The sequence below is a fragment of the Lissotriton vulgaris genome, chromosome 3_1, assembly GCF_964263255.1.
Source record: "Lissotriton vulgaris chromosome 3_1, aLisVul1.2, whole genome shotgun sequence".
Lineage (NCBI taxonomy): Eukaryota > Metazoa > Chordata > Amphibia > Caudata > Salamandridae > Lissotriton > Lissotriton vulgaris.
In genome coordinates this window covers 1,574,847,806-1,574,871,944 of record NC_141689.1, presented here as the reverse complement: position 1 = coordinate 1,574,871,944, position 24,139 = coordinate 1,574,847,806, and the positions used below count along the sequence as shown (strand labels likewise).

General features: G+C 49.1%; 1 protein-coding gene across 2 annotated transcripts in view; it reads right to left on the bottom strand.

Annotated features, from left to right (window-relative positions):
* ECPAS (Ecm29 proteasome adaptor and scaffold) overlaps positions 1–24,139 on the bottom strand; it is a 780,178-nt gene that overhangs the window by 586,561 nt on the left and 169,478 nt on the right. For both annotated transcript variants that reach the window (XM_086962068.1, XM_086962067.1), the window contains exon 16: positions 5,205–5,328. In XM_086962068.1, the coding sequence (XP_086818194.1) occupies positions 5,205–5,328 (124 nt within the window). The remainder of the gene's footprint in view (positions 1–5,204; positions 5,329–24,139) is intronic.

The window sequence follows — 24,139 nt, the reverse complement described above, 5'->3', positions numbered from 1 at the left end:
GCCTAGGTAGGCCCGACGGCCTTCTACGACGACCGGAATCGATGACTTCAAAGCGTTGAAGAATCGCGTCAATGTGGAGCGCGATCGAAACAATACCGTCGAACTGGGTGAGGATTGAGCGCCAAAGGAAATTCGGTTTCAAACCGGAGCGCAGGAAACACATCTGAGCCCGATGGCGGAAAAAAACGAAACAATCTGAGGATGGAGCCGATGCCCATGCGCAATGGGGTCCAAAGGAGGAGTCACCTATCTCGTGACTTCCAAAGAACTTTTCAGGACAACAACAAACTACAAACATCCGGGCCCAACACCAGGTGGCGATCTATGCACAGTGTGTAATCTGCAGCCTATATTCCTCGAACAGATATCTATACTACTATTATAAAGAGAGAACTGTGTCCTTTGAGCCAGGTAAACTCGAAAACTACACCACCAATCCAAACACCCAATACATCTTTGAAAACGTCAGGGCAAACAGATGGACATAGGCTATATAAAAAAAATATATATACGTTGTTTAAAAAATGTACTATAAAAAAAAGTAGTCCCTTGGAAGTAGCGCCAGCCGCGACGTGCGTGCTGACATCAGGAGCGTGGGGAGGAGCGGCGTACAGGAGCGCGAGGAGGAGCGGTGGACATGAGCGCGGGGAGGAGCGGCGGACAGGCGGGGAGGAGCGGTGAGGAGCAGCGGACGGCGGGGAGGAGCAGTGAAGAGCGATGGACAGGCGGGGAGGAGCGGTGAGGAGCCGCGAGGAGCGGCGAAGCGGTGAACACAGGAGCACGGGGTGGAGCGGTGGCTAAGGTAGGTGAAGCAGCCGCGGGTGCGCTCCGGGGGACCCACGGACAACGTCGGGGCTGGCCGGGGCCCTGAAGCCTGATTGCTCCCAAGCCTTTTGCTCCTGGACAACGTCGGGACGGGCTGCTAGTATTATCTACAGGCACTAGCTCATGGATGTTACCTTTTAAGTCCATCAAGACAGTTTATGACTCAGACTTTTTAGATCGTAACGTCCAAATTGTAAAATTGCCCATTTACTGATTTTAGTCACTATCTTTTGAATACTAGGCAGAAAATTGATTTAAACAGTATTCCCCTCTCTTCAGTTCCTAATAAGCAACACATGTTACCAGACATCTTGAGAAGATAGTCATGCCCATCTTAGTGTACAGCTGGGAGAACAGTATTTCTGATGCTACAGAGACTCATAAAAGCATTCAAATGAATGAGGAATCCTCACCTGCTCCAACTAAAGATTAACAAGGAGATTCATCAACCAAAATGGTGATCGCAATAGCTGCGAATTAGCTATTGCGATCGCAATAGCTATTGCGATCGCAATTCATGAAAAGAAAATAGACCATTTTGCGAAATCGCAAAAAATATTTTGCGAATTCGCAATTAAAAAGAAAAAAAAAAACGCAGAATCTAGGTGGAACCCCCTTAGCGAATCGGAATTAGCGAGACTCCAATGATTCTGCGAATACTATTGCGAAATCGCTAATAAAATTCATGAAAAATCGCATTTAGCGAAAAACTTAAAAATCGCTAATTTAAGGAAAACCCAAACCAGGTGGTAACCATGAAGTAAAATAAATAAATAAATAAATAAAACACCAAACTAGCCACAGGTGTGGGCCTGACCAAACACACTTAAGGAGACGCAGTAGGAACATAAGGACATTCACAATACCAGGACTCTACATGGTGGTCAGGCGGCGAAGGCTCCAGGCTGCAGCAAGGAACAGACGCAGGATCCAGGAGCGAATTTTCCGCCAGCGGGTCACACTGCTGGGCCAAACTGCGGAGGAAATCTACTCGAAGTACCTGCTGAATGGGGCAATGATTACAAACCTTATCCGGGACCTTGACCCCCTGATGCAGCACCCAAAAAGGAGGACCAAAGCCGTGCCCACCCATGTCCAGGTCTTGTGCAGCCTGCATCTCCTGGCTTCCAGGGGATAGTTTCCGTTGCAGGGGGGATCTCCCAGAGCACCATGTCCCGCTGCCTGAGGAGTTTCCTGGATGCCATGTTGAGCCGCCTACACCATTACATTAAATTCCCAAGCACCCAACAGGACCTGAATCAAACCAAGCTAGAATTTTACAACTTAGCACAATTCCCACATGTAATTGGATGCATAGACTGTACCCACATCCACATCTGCCCTCCCAAAGGGACAGAATACATGTACAGGAATCGCAAGTCCTACCACTCCCTGAACATCCAGATGGTGTGCAACGCAAAGACAATCATCACTGACATAGTGGCACAATACCCGAGGAGCACGCATGACTCCTTCATATTCCGGCACTGCGGCTTGCACACACGACTAGCCAGGGGAAACTATGGCGAAGGACACCTTCTAGGTAAGTACACGTGCCAACAAACAGTAGATCAAGACCATGTAGCTGCGCATGACAGGCACTCACACTCTGCTCCTTTCATTCAGGTGACAGCGCCTATGGCCTCCGTGAGTACCTCCTCACCCCATACCTCAACCCTGCCACACCACAGCAACAGCGTTACAATGATGCTCACATTCGCACTCGGAATTGCATTGAGTGGACATTTGGACTTTTAAAGAGCAGAGTCCGCATCCTACACAAGACTGGTGGGGCCATCAAATACCAGCCTGAGGTCTGCTGCCGCATCGTGGCCGTATGTGCAATACTCCACAACATTGCTACCTAGCGGAGGATACCTGTGGAAATCTCTGGTAGTGAGTCAGAAGGGGACAACAGCCAACCTGCAAACGTGCATCATGCACGCGGGGAGAATCCTGCTGAAGGACACAGACGCCGCAACCAAATCACAATGAACTGTTTCTAGTGCACCCATTCCCCTCACACAACACTCATGCATGACAAATGTAATAATGACATGAGTCGGATTTACGTGAGACCATAAATTCTTATTGTTAATTCTCAATAATGTAGCCTTTGTTGTCCATGCTTTCACATGAGAACAGTATTGCATCATACGTCCCCATGCAGGGGTAGAGGGCTTGCTCCTAGAATCAGCATGGCCCTGCAGGCAGAGTGAAAAGTGTCACTGGCGCCTCCGTCCGGAGGCACCCAGTCGCCTCTCGGTGTCCTCAATAACAGTGTTGGCCCGTGATGCTGCAGTGGGCCTGCTGCTGCGGCAGCGTTCAGTCACCAGCGGCAAGGACATGCTGCTATGGCTTGAAGTGCCCTCGTTGGCATCACCCACCCCTGGTTCACCATGGGCAGTCGGCTGCAGACTATGCCCTGCTGCTGTCACCTGTTCCAGTGCCCTGGCAACGTCCTGGCAACACTGGTCCATCTGCACCTGCATTGGAAGGGACCGGCTGGAAAGTTGTGAGGTAGCATTGCCAATGATGTGATTGGACCTGGGGTAGGCTGACAGGCGGGTCAGCAGCTGGCGGTGGCGGCGGGTGATATCCTGCTAGGATACCAGGATCTGGCTGTTCTCACGAACAGCTGCGGCCATGCCCTCGCATGCATTCCGTGAGCTGTCCAACATTTTGGGCGGTCTTATGCAGCTGCAGGTGTATGGCTGCCAGGTGACGAGCCTGCTTTTGATTTACCGCGAGCATGCGGCGTTCAATGGCCAGGCCAGGATCCCGTACATGGACAGCCCTGCCCGCGCGTGTTGAGGCGTCACGCTGCTGGCGTGTCAGTCCGCTGGACTACGATCTTACTGCGGCTGAGCGCCTGGTCTGCCTCCTGGCTGCTGGTGGTGTGGCCTGTACCACTGCTGTGGGTGTCAGTTGGGGTGCTGGGCACCTGTGGCTGCAGGGGTGGCCCTGTCCACATGGGGAGGTGGTGGTACTGCTGCAGGTGGCTGAGATGGTCCTGGTCGTGGTGCAATTTGGCCCTCACCCTCTGTGTCCTTCGGGATCTCCTCAATATGTAGGGCCTCACTGTCGGTGCTGGGTTGCTCAGGTGCACCTGTGATGTAAATGGGTGCATGATTAATGATATGTATCTTGCATACGAGATGTTGCTACATGCATGCCGGCTTGCTTTCCCTGACTGGCTTTTGGAATTACTTTGAATTGACAGGTCTGGCTGTGTTGGGCTATCTGGGAATTTTGGTTACACTACAACTACCACAATGCAATAGGGCATTTCAGGTGTGAATGGCCTGCATTACTGGGGTTGTCAAATAGCTAGCTCAGGAGTCATGGGCATTGTTAGGGGACTGGGTCGCAGTCACATGGCACTTACCTTGGGATTGTTGGGTGGGTCTGGACGAGTCAAGCTGGGTAACCCCCACGCAGGCTTCAGGAGTCAGGGTGTCCCCCACAAGGTCTTCCAGTGGAGTGTTGGGTGTGGCAGTGGGCTCTCCTCCACCGGTGGTAAGTCGCTCCCCCAGCCTCTCCGCGATTCGCTCTTTGGCACGCCCTCCGAGGTCGTACCATCTCTTTTTCAAATCGTCTATTGACCGCTGGGTCACCCCGACAGAATTGACCTTGGCACTGATGCGCAGCCAGATGCGGCGCTTGTCAGCCTCAGGCACCCTCCTGGAGTCCTGGCCAAAAAGGCGACATGGTCCTTACAGACTTCCTCAATGAGGAACTCAAGTTCTTGCTCCGAAAACTTAATCTTCCTCTTCCTCCCTCGGGCACTGCTCCCTGCTGCTTCCTGGGACATTTTGAAGGTGGTTAATGTCCTGCTGTGGTGCTGCAAGTTGACTGTAGTGGAGCTCTTCCCAGTACTGATTCCACTTTCAGGCTCAGTGATCTGAATGAGGGAGGGAACAGCCTACTGCCTGGTTGTGATGTCATCAATGGGCTCAAAATGTACCTTCCCGTTTTTGCGATCTTGCAGTTAGCGAGATCGCAAATTGCGATTTCGGTAATTGCGAGATCGCAATTTGAACATGGAAAAAGGCCGATTCTGCGAATTTTATGCGATTGTAAAAAATCGCAATTGGCAAATGCGGTCGATTGCGATTACGTTTTTTAAAAATCACATTTCTTCATGAATGCCATTCTGCGAATTCTAAATTGCGATTCGGTAATTATCGCAATTTGGAATTCGCAGAATGTAGCCTTGATGAATCTGGGGGTAAGTTCAAAGGGACAGAGTTTGTTAATATTTTACTGCAGCCTAATATAAGCAAAGCTTTAATGCTTATCTAGCAAAGAATAGCCCATTGCTGGACTTAAACTGAGCAAACAATTTTAGGAGATGAGATTTACATGCCCTGATTTACCTTTTCTTGAATGTAATGGACCATTTCTGGAAAAGGTGGCATCTGTCCATCTGTGCTCTCCTTTTCATTTTTTGTAGGGCACGTTCGGAGTGCACGTTGTGCTTCACCATACACCTCTTCACGCCTGTCAGAAAATTAAAACAGCTTAGAAAACACAAACCAAAAACAGACAGTTTTCAGATGACATTTGGGTTATATGTTAATAGATGGCTGCAGATTAAGAAATGTGAATTCATGTTTTAGACAGATTTTTATCAAAGACAGTGGCGTTCAGAAAAGTGATAGTGGGAAATTATCCATTCTTGTTTTTAAGTGTATTTGCAATAGGTGTGGCCTTTGTGGGATTTGCAGTGCGTTTTTATTTCGGAGCACCATAATTTGAACTTACTGGAATCTTTTTTCATTTTACCATTTCAATGTATATCATTTAAGTAAGGCCCTTTTCATTACTGTATTTTCAAATGGGACCATATAAACGTAATTAATGGATACAGAGAAAAGGGACAAACAACATGGGAAAAAAGGGAGAGGGAGGCGGGCCTCTGGAATGGGACTGAAGGGGCATTTTGTACTGAATCCTGGTGACAATGCTGTATTTTGATGTTCTTGTTTTCTTGCAAATGTTTTTATTGCAACTGAGTTACGCATATAAGACTTGTCTCTCCACGCGGAAATGGGACGCACTGCTGCGGACATGCCTGGGTGCCCAAGACTCAGTCACATGCCGTATAGGTGTACCTGTAGTAGCGCCTTATTGGCTCACCGCACTGTCAGTGCACTGGCACCCAGACAAAGTTGAAGAATTATCTAAATGTAAATGGTGCACCCAATGAAATGTTGAAAATAAAAAATGCGAATAAACAGAGTTGAAAAAATAAATAAACGTAATTAATGGATAATTACAGTGCACGTTATTCACCTTGGCAATGGTGGGCACTCAATCTCAAGCCCATAACCAAATATGCGAATTAGAATTTTGACAGGAAAGATTGTAAATATGTTTTTAAAACATGCCAAAGGATACAGTACTAAGATTCAGTCTCATTAGTTTCCAGGTCTATAAGCTACTAGATATCACTGCTGTACTTAACAATGTACAAGGGTCAATGTGTGTACTTGTTTTTTGCAGTAGAAAATCAATAAAAAAAGTTTATAAAACACACCACTTTAAGAGACACAAAAGCATGTCTTTTAGTCTCTACTCTGTTTCTACTAAGTGAATAGTCTAAGATGGGCACAAATGTATGAGTAAAACCTGCAAAAAAGAACATATCAGGTAGACCTTCTGGTGGTCAGATGACGCTGGTCTCAACAAGGATAGCTAAAGACATGGAACCCCTCGAACTTAAGTGCAACTAAGCTTTGGGTAGTAGAGTGCGAAAGGGAAAACAAACGAGTATAAGATTGACCTGGAACATTTAAAAACGAGCCTGGAAGACCTATGTGATTGTTATCCAAGAGATTTGTTCATGATACTGGGGGACTTCAATCATAGATTGAATCCCAATAAAACGGACTCCTGGCTGAGGGATCTGCTAGGAGTATATAAAATAGAGCTTGCACAATTTCCCCGTTGTGACATCTCAACTCAAGATGATGAGCTTGGGCAACTGTTGGGGGCCATGGGCCTGGTCTGCGTGAATGGAAGAAAAGAAGCGGACCGGCCCGCGAATCGTACTTTTAAAGTAGGGCAACAAATGTGCCCCATAGATTACGCATTCATACAGGCCTGGAATTTCCATTTAATTAAACAGTTTGAAATACTCAGGGTGGAGGGTAATGATCATTATCCACTGCAGGTAGAACTCCAGGTAAATAGCTCCCCGCATAGACAAAAAGTGCTATCAGTAGAGGTGGAATATCCCAAGCGACTCACTACGAGAATTACTGATGAATACATAAAGAAACTGAGTGCACACCAGTTAACTGTGAATTTAGATAACCTAGCACCAGAAGAGGGTATAACCTGGTATGAGGATACAATAAGGCAACTGGTGGAATGCCTCAGGATAAAATTAAAGCACGGTAAACAAAATCAGTAATTAATGCGAAATTACACCCCAATAATATCAAACATTGGTTTGATGATGAATGCCGGAAAGTAAAGGCTGGTATTAGAAAACAGGAGAGACGCCTAAGAGGTAATTATAGTGATGAAGCGGCTATAGAACTTAGGAAATTAAAGATAAAATATAAGGCAACCATTAGAGATAAAAAATTGATTTTTAAGGATAAATGTTGGGGGATTTTACTTGAGGCAATTGAAGAAAAAATGTGAGAGGCTTTTGTTAATACAGGAATGCAGGGGGAAAGTCTTAGGGACCCTCCACTGCTCGGTGCCAGAGGACAAGTGGGTGACCTACCTGGAGGAAATCTATGGTAAATGGCCAAACAGGGAGGGAACAACGACCAATGTCTGGCCTGGAAAAAAGGAAGAAACAAAAGTACACTTTTCCTCAGACCCCATTAGAGATTTAATAAACAGATTAAACCTAACACGGGCAGCAGGCCCAGATAATCTACCAGCTATCATAATAAAAACGAACATAGTATGGTGGGCGGAGTTTTTCTCTAATATGTTCCAAGTGATTTTAAATACTGGCAATTTCCCAGATAATTGGAAAGGGGCTTTTGTCAGGCCAATACACAAAAAAGGCGATGTAAACTCCCCAAATAATTACCGCCTAATAAACCTTCTGGACATAGGTGAAAAGGTTTTCTCTAAAGTAATTCTAGGTTTACTAAAGGAATGGGTGGATGACAAACAGATAGTACCACCAGAACAGGGGGGGTTCATAGAAGGCCACGCAACGGTTGACCACTGCTTTGCTCTTTGGTCCATTGCACGGAAGTCGATCGATCAGAGGGGTAATTTATTCTGCTGTTTCGTGAACTTCCGTGCAGCTTTCGATCTGGTGGACAGGGAACAGCTGTGGTCAACATTGGTAGGGTATGAAATACAGGGTGACCTGTTAGCCCTAATCCAAGCACTGCATACAGAAAATTGGGCACAGATAATTCTGGATAAGGAGGGAGGTTTGACGAAGAGAATCCCAATTGGAAACGGTTTAAGGCAGGGGTGTTTACTCGCCCCCCTACTATTCTCCCTGTTCTTAGCAGACCTACCCCAAAAATTAAGAGAGGTCAGAGGGGCGAACCCGAAACTGGGCGGAAACCAGATATCGTGCCTCCTATATGCTGATGATTTGGTGATCATGGATCAGACTGAGATAGGCCTCCAAAGAAAATGAAATCGATTTAAATAATATTGTACAAGCAAAACATTTGTAGTAAACATGAGAAGACAAAAATGTTATGTTTTGGAAGGAGGAAAACGAAGTTCTCTTGGTACCTGGGCACAGTATTGCTTGAGAGAGTAGCTGATTACAGATATTTGGGAATGTGGTTTTCTGGTACCCTGAAATGGTATACACATTCACAAGCATTAAAAATGAGGGCATTGGCGTCTGTGAAAGGCCTAAAAAGATTCAATAATACCTATGGAGAAATGTCGGATAGACCGGTCCGAAAAAGCCTACCAAGCAATGTTGCCCCCACAATTTTTGTATGGAGCCGAGGTTATTTACATAAGTGGTAAGACGTCTTAGGATAGAGAGGAGGGAAATATACTAAAAAGCTTATTCCTGCTGCCTAAATCATCTATGGTACAGGCGGCAAGACTTGAGCTGGGAATCATCTTGTGGGCGATAACTGCTTGTATGGCCCTTGTACGATTCTGGCAGCGATTGGGAGCAGGGGAGCTTTTTAAAATCTCCCAGTGGGCCAAAGAGGAAATCGCCACTAGCGAGCTACCCTGGGCAAAAGAGACTGGAGCATCAATAAGTAATGCATATAGGGTGCTCGATCTGAAGGAACGTTCGCTGCCAGACCACATAATAATAGGTAAGAAAGAACTAAGGCTTCAAGGGTCCGATATGTCCCGTACTTATGATCGGGAGTACCTTTTACAAAAGACCTCGGTAGCCCACATGACACTGGTCTGGGAGCTCGACCAACATTTTCCCTATGTGGACCGGCTACCAAGTCACAGTTTAAGGCGGGAAGTCCTAAAAATGCGAATTGGAATAAACCCATGCTACGCTAATAATGGGGTTCGAAACCAAATGATAGGATGTAATGGTAATTGCACTTGCACATTAGGTACTACTTGCAATATTTTACTAGATTGTATGTGGTTTTTAGATATATACGAAATGAGTTTTTATGTCCGATTTTTAAAAATTATAATATTACAAACAGGATGCAAGCCGTTAATCTTTTGTTGGAAATGGGGAATTTAGATATAGCCTGTGCTCTGGGGAAATATATGAATAAAGTCAAGGTGTTCCTCAAGTGCACAGAGTAAGCACTAATAATGCTCCTCCTTGGCATCATATAAGGGTGGAACAATTAGTGTTTACAGTAGTATGTGCTGCATGATTAAGGAGGTGTTGTATAGGTATGAATTAAGTAATTTTAATAATTTAACTGTTAGAATACTCCGATTTTAGAAATGAAAGTTAAACTATATGTATATCGAGAAGTAATATGGTTTGTGATACCGCTGTGTTATGTTTTTGATGTTTTTTATTAGGATAAGAGGTAAATTGTACTTATATAGTTGTAACAAACCAAATAAAGTTTGTTTTGACTGACTGTATGAGTAGACATTCAAAAGATCAATGCCAGTTCCTGATCAAAACGTTCAGGCTCACTTTCTTTCGAATTCTTGCACAGTTTTAATAGAGTCATGTAATCCAAACTTGGCTCAGAAGAGTTGTAGCTTCTGGTCCAAAAAGTGAAGTGAGCAGTTACCTGCAGTAAACACTTGGTAAAGACACTTCTGGCGGTAGTGATGTTAAAGTTAGTACCTGGTAGTGTTGGCCACTTATGAAGCGGAGGTAGCACAGATGAGCGGGATAGATTGGTATATGAAAGCAGATGCCCTTCGGGTCTATTGTGCCCATGAAGTCGCCTTGTTGGAGAAAAGGGAGGACATCTTGTAGGGTGACCAAATGGAAGTGTTCGGACAAGATGCACCTGTTGAGAGGACGGAGGTTGAGGACAAGTCTGAGGGATCTGTCCTTATTGGGAATGATTAAGTACAGGGAAGAGACACCTTTGCCCTGATGTTGAAGGGGCACAAGCTCTATGGCTCTTTAGAGTAGGAGAGCCTGAACCTCCCCATTAAACAGCAGGTTGACATGGCGCTGTTGCACCTCTGGCTTGAATCCAGACACTCTGAGCCAGGAGTGGTGCCTGAGGATAAGCGAGACATTGACTCCCCTATCCGCGGTATTCGACGCATCTAAAGCACACTGAATAGTCGCACAAGAAATTACTTTACACTCCTCTACAAGGTCCCATCCCCACCTAGGATATTGACCTGGGAAGTGCTGCAAGAGCCCTTCCATCTCCTCCCTGTGGGCTGTATCATATCTGGAAAAGAGACCTATGAAGTTCAAGATGTGCCAATGCAAGGATGTTCCTACAGTGTATATCTGTTTTCTCCCCTTATCAGGAGGTGGTGCACCCCAGTGGCCTGGGCTGCTGCTCTCTTCCTAGCCGTAGTGACTACTAAGGAGTCAGGAGGGACCTGGCCCCTGATATAGAGTGGGTTGGTGGCCGCCAGCTGTATTTATTTCTTGATGCGTGGTGTGACCAGGCAAGATTTAACCGGGTCCTTGAAAATTTCCAGGGTGGACTTAATCAAGCCCTTGAGCATGTGAAGCTCCTGAACAGAATGCTCTGTTTTTGAGAGCATTTCCACCAAAAAGTCGTTCTCATCAGGGGTAGTGTAAACCACCACCTTATTATAGGCAACTTTGGATGACGCTGTAGTATGCTGTGCTGTCAGACTGAAAAATGCATAAGTCCGGGTCTATGTGGAGTTCAAGGTTGTAGTCCTCCCTTGGGTGTTCGGAAGCCCCAGGGTCAATTGGCGAAAGGTCCTTGGAATAAGGGCTAGGACTGCCTGTATCGGAGTAAGACTCCAAAGTCCCATGAGAGGGAGGGTGGGTCAAGGTAGTGTAGGGTGGGTCAAGGTAGTGTAGGGCGGGTCAAGGTAGTGTAGGGGGGGTAAGGATAGTGGTGGACGTGGTGGTGGAGGCGAAGGAGAAAGAGGGACCTTGCCCATGGGCCTCTTGGGAGGCAAGTTGGGCATAGATGAGTCCGGTAGGGGGGTTCCTAAAAAGCAAACCTCTGTTTTTTGGTTAAAGTTTTTTCAGAGGCTGAGATCTTTCCAGTATGTGGATGGATAAGGCTCCTCCTCTGGTGTTCGTCCAGCTCCTTCTGTAGCCTCTTGAGAAGAAGGTGTTCCTTGACATTGACAGCAAAGGCTTTCCGAGGCAATGTTTTTGCATTAACTGGGGGTGTTTTGGTGCCAGTGCTGGTTTCGGGTTCAAAGGCGAAACTGCCTTCGATGGCTCAGCATTACTCGAGGTCCTTTGGCTTGGGGTTGGTTGAGGACCGAGACCCCTGGCTAGGTCCTTTCTTGGAATCAAAGTCTTGGCTCATAGTCGACCAGCGCTCGGATGTGGTGGCGCATTGACGGGTGGCAGCAGCTTCGACATCTGTCTTAATGAAAAAGGTACTTCCCTTCAGTAACATTCTTTCTGGTGGATATGCTATCTCCCTGCATATTCCTCGCTTATAGAACAATCCCCATATGAAACAATGGATCCGGAAAACTTCAAAGCTGCGATGCAGCCAGCATAGGCCGCTGAACTCAGTCAGTGCCAGAAGTGACATCAGCAGGTACATAACTTTTTCTTCTGATGGATACTTCTACATGCAGATTTCTAACCTGTGTAACAGATTTCACAGCAACACCCTGCCCAGGAGGAGATTGGATGGATGATTTAGACCAGAAAATCCTGCAAGACGGGTCTTGCTAAGTGCCCGTCCCTGCGCACCTTTGCAAAAGTGTGCAAGGAAGCCCATGTCCCTGCCTTACATATTTCTGCAATCTGGACATACTGAGCCAATAAAGAAGTGCTAGACTTAGCCCTTGAGGAATGGGCCCAGATTCCTTCTGGTGGCTCCTTCTTGACGAGGGCATACCAATGCAGCTGTTTCTCCTGCTTTATAGTATGAATTGGGGGTAAAAGGTTGAAGGGGTATTCGATGGGGCAAGGTGGAAAGTAGTGATCACCATGGAACAAATACAGTCCTGGTTCGCAACATCAACTTGTTTTGAAAGAAGGTAGTGAATGGGGGAGGACAGCGAAGGGCTTGCAGCTCACTGATCCGTCTAGCAGACGTGATGGCAGCCAAAACTACTGTCTTGAGGGTCAACATGCGAGGGAAGCAACTGTGTAGGGGCTCAAACGGAGTCCTCATAAAAAATCTAAGAACCAAATTCAAGTCCCATTGAGGAACTACAAATGGAGTTTGAGGGAAACATCTAGCCAGGCCCTTAAGAAAACCCAGGACAATGGGAGACTTAAATAGGGATGGCTGATCCGGCAGACAGGGGGAAAGCAAACAATGTGGTTAAAGAGATCAGTGCCAATTGCACATACCCTCTAAGCTAGGGAAAGCGCGAACTGCAGCACCTGGAATAGTTTGGCCTGCAAGGGATACACATCATTGTCCGAACACCAAGCAACAAAGTTGCCCACCTGTCTGAGTATGCACACTTCGTGGAGGGGCGACGCACTGACCAAATTAGGTCAGTCATCTCTGAGCTCAGTTCTCCCTGGTGAATCTCCAAGCATATAAGTGGAGGTCTCAGGGGCTGGGGTGCAGAACCATTACCACCGACTGGGAGAGAAGGTCCGACCTGAATGGAAGGTAGAGCACAGGACTCCTGGAGAAGTGAAGGAGGTCTGCAAACCATACCCCTCTCGGCCAATCGGGGTGATAACAATGACTTGGGCCCGGTCTTGGTGAATCTTCCTTAGAATCAAGGGAATAAAGAGTATGGGGTCGAACATGTAATGAGTTCCACTTCAACTGAAATGCATCCAGCAAGACTCCACTTGACAGATAATGGAGTGCACAGAATTGCTGACACTGAGCATTTTCCAAGGAAGTGAATAACTCCACTGGGGGAGTGCCATACCAGGCGAAAATGTCCTGGACTACCTATAGTACTAGACGCCACTGGAAACGGCAAGACGCCGCCTGCTCAGGCTGTCAGAAGTTCAGAGACCCCGCTAGGTGATTGGCGGTGAGCCAGGTCCTTTGGCAGTGAGCCCAAGACCATAGTCTCAATGTCACCAGACAAAGACGACCCTACTCACCCTCACCCCTCCCCCCCCCTTGCTTGTTCACATGCCACATCGCAGTCTGGACGAACTGACCTAGGAAGGAGGGAAGGAAGGCATTCTAGAAGGTCGATGTGAAGAACCTGCTCCTTTGGAGACCGCAGGTCATCGATTTCCAGATCCTCCAGATGAGTTGCCAACCTCAAGGTGGAAGCATTCGTCACTACCATTGTCACTGCCCGAGGGCGAGTCAAGGCCATTCTCTGTCAGGTTTGCCTTGTTACCCCACCAAGCCAAATCTGCTGCAACATTAGTAGAGATCACAATGGAATCGGACAGGTCTCCGTCATACTGTAGTCACTGCCTGCAGAGGCACCACTGCAGGGCTCTTATGCGTCAAAATGTGTCTGTGACTAGGAGAATACAAAAGGTAGCAGACCTAGGAATTAGAAGACTCTCAGACTGAAAATCTCGCACCTTATCGGAAAGATGGGCTCACCTCCTGGATGTCTGTGAACCTCTGTCGAGGAGGAAAGGCACGGAGAAGGGTGGTGTTCACTACCGACCCAATGAACTGGAGTTGTTGGGAGGGCCAAAGGTGAGCTTTGGGCTCATTTATCGATAAGCCCGGGTCAAACAACAGGGTTGTTTTCCACTGCAGGTGGTGCAATACCATCTCTGGCGATTTGTCCTTGAGTACCAGTTGTTCAGGTATGGGAAAAATTGGTATACCCGACCATCTAAGAGGAGCTGCAACCACTACTATCACGTTGGTGAAGACTCGAGGTACTGATGTCAATCCATAGGGTAGTACTGCAAATTGGTAGTGCAAAAAACCTACCAAAAATCACAACTACTTATGATGATCCCGCAGAATAGAGATGTGGAAGAATGCACTGTGGAGGTCCAGTGATTACATCCAGTCTCCAAGCTACAACGCCAGAAGAACTTGAGCTAGGGTCATCATCTTGAACTTTTTTTTGGAGGAAGATGTTCAGGTTCCTGTGGTCTAGGATAGCACACACGCAGCCGCCCTTTTTGGGCACCAGGATGTAACGTAGATAGCAGCCTTGACATATTTCTCGTCTGGCACTAATTCTTCCACCTCTTTCAAAAAGAGAGCTGCCACTTCCTGCTAAAAAAATGACCAAATTATTGGTAGGAGGGTGCATTGGAAGGCAGAGCCTGAAGGGAGGGAAAGTTGTAGCCCTTTTCTATAATCTGAAAGACCTACTGGTCCAATAATGGCTTTCCAGGACAGAAGAAAATGGGACACCCACGCTCCCACGGGCTCCATGTGGGATTGAAGAAACAAACTAGTGCTGCTTTCATAGATGTGCAGGGGAGGAAAAGGAGGAGAGTTGCAAGGTGGATCCACGGCCTCATCCTCTGGAACAACCCCTGTATTAAACAAGGGGGTTAGGATGCTGCTGGAGCAGTGGATGTTGGCTGGAAAGGAAGTAGGAACCTCTTCTAAAGCCACAAAAGTGGCAAAAGAATTAAAAGTCCTTGGCTGGTGGTGGAAGCTGAAGGCTCAGTGAACATGTTGTGGCTCTTGATGTTTTAAATCTCTCCAACGTCGAATCTACCTTATAACCAAAGAAGAGTACCCATTCAAAAGGAAGATCCATTAAGCTGGACAGGACGTCAGAAGAGAAGTTAGATGCCTGGAGCCACTTTTTTTTCAAGTAAATTTTTATTGGCATTTTAAAAGATTACATAATCATCACATTAGTAGGCATTTCCGAGCATATGAATATGTCATCATTGTAAGGTTAGTACACTTACATTTGCTGTTACTTTCTGGAGCATATTTTATAACCTATACAGCAGAGCATCATGTATCTTATATGGGAGTAGCCCCTTACTATATCGCAAGGGTAACATACAAAGTCTTTGATTTTGTAGTGATATGAGTTTATTCAGTATATGCCATATAACCATTTTAATATAGGAGAACTCGCCAATGTGTAAATTGGAACGATTCAAGAAAAAACAAATAGACACCTGTACATGCACGCAGCCCTCCTGGTTCTATCTGTGTTTTGACGTTATAATTCCAGCATCGAATTACGTGGTCTCAGTCTGGTCAGGATATGTATCTTCGGGTTGGGGGTCCATGTGTAGTAGGGCAAGCTATCTTCCACTTACCTATATCGAATGTTCTGACTAAACATCACCTCTTGTTGTATGTGGTCTGTGCGGTGCTTGGCCTTTCTTCTCCTGCCATAGATCATGCATAAGGTGGCTCTACCTTGAAATCTAGGAGTCCTCGTCGTCTAGACCTCTTCTTCGGTCTGTTTCCTGGGTGCCTCAACTTGCTCCTCCCCTGAACTGTCAGTATTATCCGTGGAGTCTTCCTCATGCCCAGTCTCCAGGTGTTCTCGTGTGAGTATTATTTCAATCCATAAATCTGCAATGGGGCAAATTCGTACCCCCCTATCCCCCTTTCTATACAGCGCCCTTTCTGCAGCTTTAGCCCATCTTGTGATGTCTTCCCACCAGGCTTGCACATTGGGGCTTCTAATAGCCTTGCAATTCATGGCGATTCGCCTCTTCGACAATACCTGTGCAAAATCAAAAAACCTTGATTCAACCTTATGTGCAGTTGGTCTCGGAAACAACCCCAGGAATGTCCGGAGCCACTTAATCATATGATGGGAAGCATATCGCCCATCAGCATAGACCCCTTGAAAATGGTTCTTGTCTGTAGGGATATGGGGCAGCATTATTTGGACCATGTCCCACAACAACGCATGGGTATAACGGGTGATGAGGCAGTTGGAGTTCAACATCTTTAAGGCCATACGTCCAGCCGATAAAGCTTGCCTGCCCTAATTCTCTAGTCTTTTAGCCTCCCTATTCGATAGCACCGTAGGGAAGCGCCCCTCAGTTGCATACCTGAACAGGACGCCTGGATAACCAGGCTTTCCGAGGGGGAGTGTGTGGAAAGGAATGGCAGATCACCTGAGGCTAAGTGGTAGCATCGGGACATAAGCCCCTCAACTGCTGGAGTAGATAATTGCTTTTACAAAGGTGCCAGGACTTGGGACAGTAAAGACTCATTTAAAGGCAGCAAGGGTTTTGATGTGGCCGATGACGGCATTAGGATTTCTGTAAGGATGTTGGTCTTAGTTTCTGCTGATGGCAACTGTAAAATCTAAGGCCTCTGCAGCCTTCAGCATGACTTTATGAGGGAACACCACTTCAGACATTGGTGGCCCAGCAGGAAACTCCATTGTCAATTCTGGAGAGGTATCCAGGGCATCATCATAGGCCCTGAAAGTCTTGCAGGAGATCCTGCACTTATTCTCCATTGAGTAGGATTTCCACCAGAACCAAAACTGTGCCAAAGGATTTGTGGAGGCATGCTCAGTAAGATCTCCTCCTCCATTAGCCTCTGTACCTCTCTGTGGGAGGTGTTTGACGTCTGTCTGCTGCACCATTGGCTATCTGAAGCTGGTGATGGTAGTGGCAGCAGCTATGAAGGTAGTTGCAGTGTCAAAATCAAAGCACCAGGTCAAAGCCGGGCAGCAAGGTGCCAGATCCAACTGCAAGAATATCGGGAACAGTGGTGGAGCCTTCAAATCTTTGGGGACCTAGTATGGAGTGGACGCCTTTGCGAAGATGCTGGACATGGCACTGAGGAATGCCACTGGAACCAAACTTGGTGTCTGGAACTCTGGGAACTGCAGCAAAGGGGCAGGAAAGGGAGCTGGTGCTGAAGGATTCGGTTACAGTGGAGGTCTGTCCGAATCCGGTCCCACCGGAGCAGCAGGTCTGCATGGAGGATCCTCAGTCGGAATCTCATCTAACTCTGGCTCAGAAGACAAATGTCGGGGATTGTCTGGGTGACCTACTTTGGAGTACTTCTATGATTTATTTTCAAGTATTTTCAGCACTTGGTGGAAAAAGAAGGTGGCAAATGGTAACTACGTTGAGAGCGCGTACGAAGCTGATGGTCGTCCTTGAACCCGGCCATAAAGTGTTTGTCTTTCTGCTCTCTAATGGCCTTGGGGTTCATACTGAGGCAGGGTGAACAGGATTTGGTATCACGGTCAGAGCCCAAGAACCATAAACAAATAGAGTGGGGGTCTGATATGGACATCTGTCCCCTTACAGAGTTCCCCCGAGGCCGGGACAACTGCCTGGATTATCCTGTATTTATCAGTGAGAGGCAGAGCTCAATTTGTCTGTACGTTTGCGTGAAGCCTCCCACTCTGGGGCGTGGCTTGGCCGGCTGCAAGATGGAAGCACAATGAGTGGGCTCTGCCGGCCAAGCACTTTTATCCAAAATGATCCTGACGACATCCTTAACTCTGGAGTGCCTCGCCGGTCTATCCCGACTCCCCCTTCGTTCTGGCGAGGATCCATCGCAATTCCGCCCTCTGGACGTGCTCGGGGGTGGAGTGGTGCCGGTTCCCCTGCGAGGCCGAGCTCCCTGCCTCGGGCCTGCGAGATCGGGCCTTCGACACAAGAGACTGCATCCGGGCGCTGGACTCCTTGCTACTGGCTTCCCCGGGGTGAGTGCAGCGGCTGCTGGGGCACTGCGGGTGGGGTTGGGGGCTGGTCCGTCTCGCTCGGCCTTGGCTGTTGAGGGGTTGGCGCTTCTGGTGTGCCCTGGCCTGCTGGCCGCTGGTCTCACCTGGCGCTGCGGGCCCCCTCGCGTCTCCTCGCTTGCGCTTGTCTCGGCGGGTCGCTCACTCCCAGAGTCCCGCTGCCTCCCTAGGTACGCGGGCGCTGCCCGCTGGGGTCTGTACCCTGCTTGCTTCATCATCTTCCTGCGGGCTGCATCGTCGGGCCGGGCCTTAAGCCCAGTCTCGACCCGCGGCCTCTCTACAGTTTGCTGATGCCCGGAGCCGCCATTTCACCACCTCCTGCTGTACTCATTGGTGGGGCCGGCTCGCGAATCTGCTGGCTGGGCCCTGCGGCCTCCGGATTGTGTTTGTTCCTCGCCTGTGGCTGCTGTGGACGGCCGGACATTGCTGGATGCCTCCTGCACCTAGTGCTGTGTCCTGGTCTGGAACGTTATCTCCAGGAGCTGACCGTGGTTATGCTGAGATTCCACGGTCACCTTTTCTGATCGTCCCTTGCCGCCGCCCAGGCAGGCCCACACAACATCTTTGTGGCTGCACAACCAGCAACCCCCGCTTGTTGCTGCTTTTGCCCCTGTGGACTTGTTGTGTCTGCTTGCACCCTGCCCGAAGTTTCAGCCTGGTGCCTGGCCGTGTCTGCCTGCTCCGACTTTCCTTCACGGGGTATGCTCCAGCTGGGCCGTCATCTCCGGAGTGTTGCTGCCTAACTGGCGGCTGGTGGTGCGTTGTGTTGTCGCCCCTTCTCCTCCTGGGAGCTAGCACGGGGTATGCTCCAGCTGGGCCGTCATCTCCGGAGTGTTGCTGCCTAACTGGCGGCTGGTGGTGCGTTGTGTTGTCGCCCCTTCTCCTCCTGGGAGCTAGCCTCTTAGCGGTTGCGGTGGTGCCTCCTCACAACTTACATTCTTTGGGAGGTCTCTACTTGGCTGGCTGGCTGTATCGTCCTGCCCTGTAACTCGCTGGATACTCTATATTGCAGCCTTACTGGCTTGTGGCCTGGGGCGGAGCGGGGCCGGTCATGCAGCTTTTAACCTGCACCTCTCTGCTGAGTCCGGGGGCTCCACGTCCTCTCCCCGCTGTTCCTTCCTCTGGGTGCCTCTTGTTTACCCCGGAGGGCGTATTAGGCGGAATTCGTATCCGTCTCACCGGTGGTTAGTGGGCGGTGGCAGAGCCCATGAACTGCTGGCGCTTAGCTCGCTTGGCTGACCTGCTGCTTTTAAAATTGCACTTTCACGTTTGACGCTGCATTTTAATCGAAGCAATTGCAATTGGGGTATTTTAAAATAACAACTGGGAATCCTACCTGGGGGTATCAGTGCCGGTTTTGAGGGGTTCCTGGGCTTACTCGGTGCTTGGGCTCATTCTTGCAGCCTTCCTGCCCTGGTCCGACGCGGCGATTAGCGCTGTTGCGCGGAGGGCGAGGAAGGGAGATCCAAGAGACTTCCGGTGGGCCAGGTAGCGGTCTAGTTGTTGCAGGAGAGCAGAGATAAAGGCCGCTTGGAAGTGCGGGCGCGTTGTGGTGAGTGGGCGGTGGCAGAGCCCGTGAGCTGCTGGCGCTTAGCTCGCTTGGCTGACCTGCTGTTTTTAAAATTGCACTTTCACGTTTGACACTGCATTTTAATCGAAGCAATTGCAACTGGGGTATTTTAAAATAACAACTGGGAATCCTACCTGGGGGTGTCAGTGCCGGTTTTGAGGGGTTCCTGGCCTTACTAGGTGCTTGGGCTCGTTCTTGCAGCCTTCCTGCCCTGGTCAGACGCGGCGATTAGCGCCATTGTGTGGAGGGCCAGGAAGGGAGAGCCAAGACACTTCGGCGTGCCAAAGGCAAGCCCGTCTGCGCCCGTCCGCGGCCGTACGGGGACCAGGGCCAGAAATCCTGCTCCAACAGCGGTAAGCATTCAATATAGCTCTACAGCACTACAGGCATTGAGACCTGCAGTCATTGCTCGTTCAGGTGGAATACTGAGCGGGAAAGGCAGTCAGGGAGTACTGTCCTATGCTGCGGGCTACTTAACTGTAGGTCTTTATGTAAACATAAAAGTGAAATCTATGACCTGCTCGTCGATAACAAGTTTGATATTCTGTTTCTTACGGTGACCTGGCTGGATAATGATTCTGAGCCAGATATCCTAGAAGCACTTCTGCCTGGCTATACTATAGCTAGAATGGATAGGGCTACAGGCAGAGGAGGTGGGATAGCAGTCATTTTTAACCCCCCCCCTTGAATGCCTCCTTGAACCTTCTATGATCTGCGACAGTGAGGCGGGCTCCTTTACACTTAAAATTAATGCTAATTTTGCGGTGAAATGGCTCTTAGTCTATAAACCTCCCGGTCCCCCTACACGTTTCCTCCCGAGTCTGGTTGAGGGGGATCGCCCACTTGGCACTAAGACATGATAAGCTTCTGTTGTTGGGTGACCTGAACCTGCATCTGGAGGATCCATTGGATAAGGAGGCCTCTAGCCTACAACAGGACCTTTTATTGCTTCATATGAGCCTGAAATCATGTGCCCCCATACATCAGCATCATCAGCATGGACACCTCTTAGACCCTGTGTTTGCCAGTTGGGAGGATGTAGGAGTTACCCCCCCTCTCCCGGTTCCCTGGTCGGATCATTGTTTGATCCTCTTCAAGGTGAAGGTCCCAGAGACTGGTGGTCTGGAAAAAGAGCCATGCAATCACCCACGCAGGAAATGGAAAAACTTTGCGCGGGATGATAACAGTGCACTGACAACAGGCGGGCCCCCAGGAGGCACAGATATTGAAACTGCCTCCCTAAACCTGGAAAGGCGCACAGACAATGCTCTTAATAAGGTGGCCCCGCTACTCCCTAATAAATCTGTGGGTAGGGCTCAGAAATCTGCACCATGGTTTACATCAGCCTTGCAAAAGCTGAATGTAAACGCCTGGAGAGGCAGTGGAGAAAGGGTTTTTTGTGCCATGACAAAGTGATATACACTGAGGAACGAAAAAAATATTATGGCCTTATCAGGAGGGCAAAAGCTGCCTACTATCAGACGAAAATTGGGTCTGCGGAAAATTCCACCAAAGAACTCTTTAAAATATATAAGGGGATCTCTTCCCTTGCAGCTACCGCCGCACCAGTAGCTGGCTCGTGTGAGTCAGGCAACCGGATTGCGAACTTTTTCACGGAAAAAGTGGAGAAAATGTACTCCTCCTTTCCAGGGATTGGAATGAGGGGTGTGGATTTCGAGGAAAAGACTGGGGAAGATGAGGTGGGTCAGAGATTGTATAATTTTACTATTCCCTCCCCCGAGCTCCTCAGGAAAATCTGCAGTAGCATCAAGTCTGGTTCCCTCAAGGGCCCTGCCTCACCCAAGGTGTTGCTCGAAAGTGTGGATATTCTGGAGCCCTAAATCAGGCATGTTTTGGAGGTCTCATTTAGATCTCATACGGTTCCTGGTAGGTGGAAAAGGGCCATTGCTCTCCCTCTCCAGGAGAAGCAGAACATCAGCTCAGACATACTGGAACACCTGCGACCTATCTCGCTTCTGCCGTACATGGCCAAAATAGCTGAGAAGGTGGTCAATCAACAGCTGATGACCTATTCTGAGGAATCCAGCCTCTTGCAACCATCTCAATCGGGCTTCCGGGCATTCCATTCTACGAAGTCTTCATTACTCCTGGCCACAGAATCCATCAGACAGGGGGCAGACGCTGGGCACACTATGGCCCTGGTTATGCTAGACTTCAGCGCTGCCTTCGACACTGCGGCACACTACACCTTGCTGCAGTGTCCTAATAAAGGCAGTGTCTCTGGCCCGGCTCTGAAATCATTTCTGGTAGAGCAGAGCTTCCAGGTCAGACAAGGGATGCACTATTCCAAGGATGTCAAGCTAGAACAGGGTGTGCCCCAGGGCTCTGCCCTGAGCCCTATCTTGTTCATTCTGTATGTCACCCCTTTGGCTGAGATAGCGCAGGGTTTCTGAGTAGAGGTTGTCTCATGCCAACGAATCACAGCTGGTGATCTCCCCATCTCGGGCGCCGGAAGTTGCTGCCTCTAACTTCAGGGCATGCATGCAGGAGCTTGCCTCCTGGATGGCAGAGAACTGCCTGAAGTGGAATGGCAGCAAAACGGAGGTGCTCGTGGTAGGGGGAAATTCATTAGGCTGGACGTCGGCATGGTGGCCTCCTAGTCTGGGCCCCACTCTGGTTCCATGTACCCTGGCTAAAAATCTCGGGGTCTGGCTGGACCCCACTCTCTCCTATGAAACACACACCAGACGTGTAGTGGGGAAATGCTTCGGAGTCCTCAAAAATGTACGGAGAAGTATGGATCTCCTTCCTATAGAAGCGAGGAAGACGTCGGTGAACGCCCTCATTACAGCTCGCCTAGACTATGGCAATACCCTCTATCTGGGCGCTACTGTGAAATGCCTGGGGAGACTGCAGGTAGTGCAGAACGCCACTGCGAGACTGGTACTGGCGCAACCTAGGATGGCAGCTTCCAAAAGAGCCCTTGATGCTTTGCACTGGCTGCCAGTTAGGAAGCGAGTGATGTTTAAATGTGCACATGCCATCGCATTACCCAGGACTTAGGCCCCTCCTATTTGAAGGACCTTGTCACCAACTATGTGCCTGGTAGGTCCCTGAGATCCAGTGGGACTGGCCTATTGATGGTGCCTAAAGTGAAGAAGGCCAGAATGGGAGGCAGATCCTTCCGGGTCTTGGCAGCTCAGAACTGGAATAAACTCCCTATAAATCTTCGGATGGAGACCACCGAAGCTAGGTTTAGGAAGGCGCTTAAAACCCACTTGTTCTCTGTCTAAGTTAATGCCGAGGCCATGGAGCCGGGTCGCTGCCACTCTATCTCACCCTAGCGCGGGGACACGCCGAGATGGCGTAACCATGCGCTTTATAAATTTCTTTATTATTATTATTATCTCTTGCTCCCCCCTGCGGGGCAACCGGCTCTTCTTCATCCCTTTGGGCTGCTGCTTACCTGCTGGGGCGTTCCACTATGGGGAAAAACGCCCCAAAACAGCCAAAGATTGCCTTCGAGCTCCGAAAGTCTTCTCGTTAGGACGCTGCCGGTGCCGACTCTGGGGTCGACGTGGAGGCTCCCCTCGACCCGTGAGGACGACCTTAAGGCCATCATGTTGGACGTCAGGTCCACCGTGACGGGCATTGCCGCCCAGCTCTAAGCCCGCCTGGACGCGGTGAAGGCCCTTGTGGACTCCCACGATAACGGACTTCTACACGTCGAGACCAGGGTCTCGGACACTGAGGATGCGGTCACCCAGGACCGGCAGAAACTGCTGCAGTTGGACAAGATCCTCGACATTATCCGGGACAAGAATGAAGACTTAGAGGCCCGCTCCCGAAGGTGTAACCTTCGCATTACGGGTCTTCAATGTTGCTTTATCCGCGTCCTTAGATCGATATGGATCTCACTCGTCTCACGCGCGTGCTGCTGCTGTTCTCTCATCCATTTTAACTGACAATGCCCCCTTACGATGCCTGGCGTCACTCTCAGCCAGACGTGTGGGAGGGCACCTGCTTCACTAGTGCACGTGGATGTTGGTCGCGCATTGACTTCTGGCTGGCATCGCCGGGTGCCCTGTCTTGGCTTACCGACGCGGGGCATATTGGCTCGCACTTTTTCTGACCACGCGCTGGTTCAGATCCATCTTCACCCCCCACGCTCCCCGCGTCAGGCCTTTACCTGGCGCCTTCCCCCTAATGCCCTTCGCGATCCGATTTCTGTGAAGACAGCGATTACTAACTATTTTGATCTCAACGCGGGCTCCGTGGACTCTGCATCCACCCTATAGGAAGGGTTTAAGGTCGTCATTCGTGGCGAGAGTATCACTAAACAGGCCGGCGTTGTCCGATAGACTCCTGATGGTTCCCAGTCAGGAGCGTTCTTCACTCTATTTGTGCCACTTTGGCAAAGCTTGAGGAGGAAATCAAAACGCTTAATGCTGCTCAGGTGGCTCACCCCAGTTCCGAGACGCTCGCTCTTTTACGTCAAAAACACACTGACTTCTCCGATGAGGCTGGGCTTGAACTCTCCTTTCTGGGCAGGGAGGGTCAGGCGAATCGCTTTGGAGAGGGGGACAGCCCGGGGCGTACACTCGCCAACCTCCTACGTCCTCCCCTTGAGGCTTC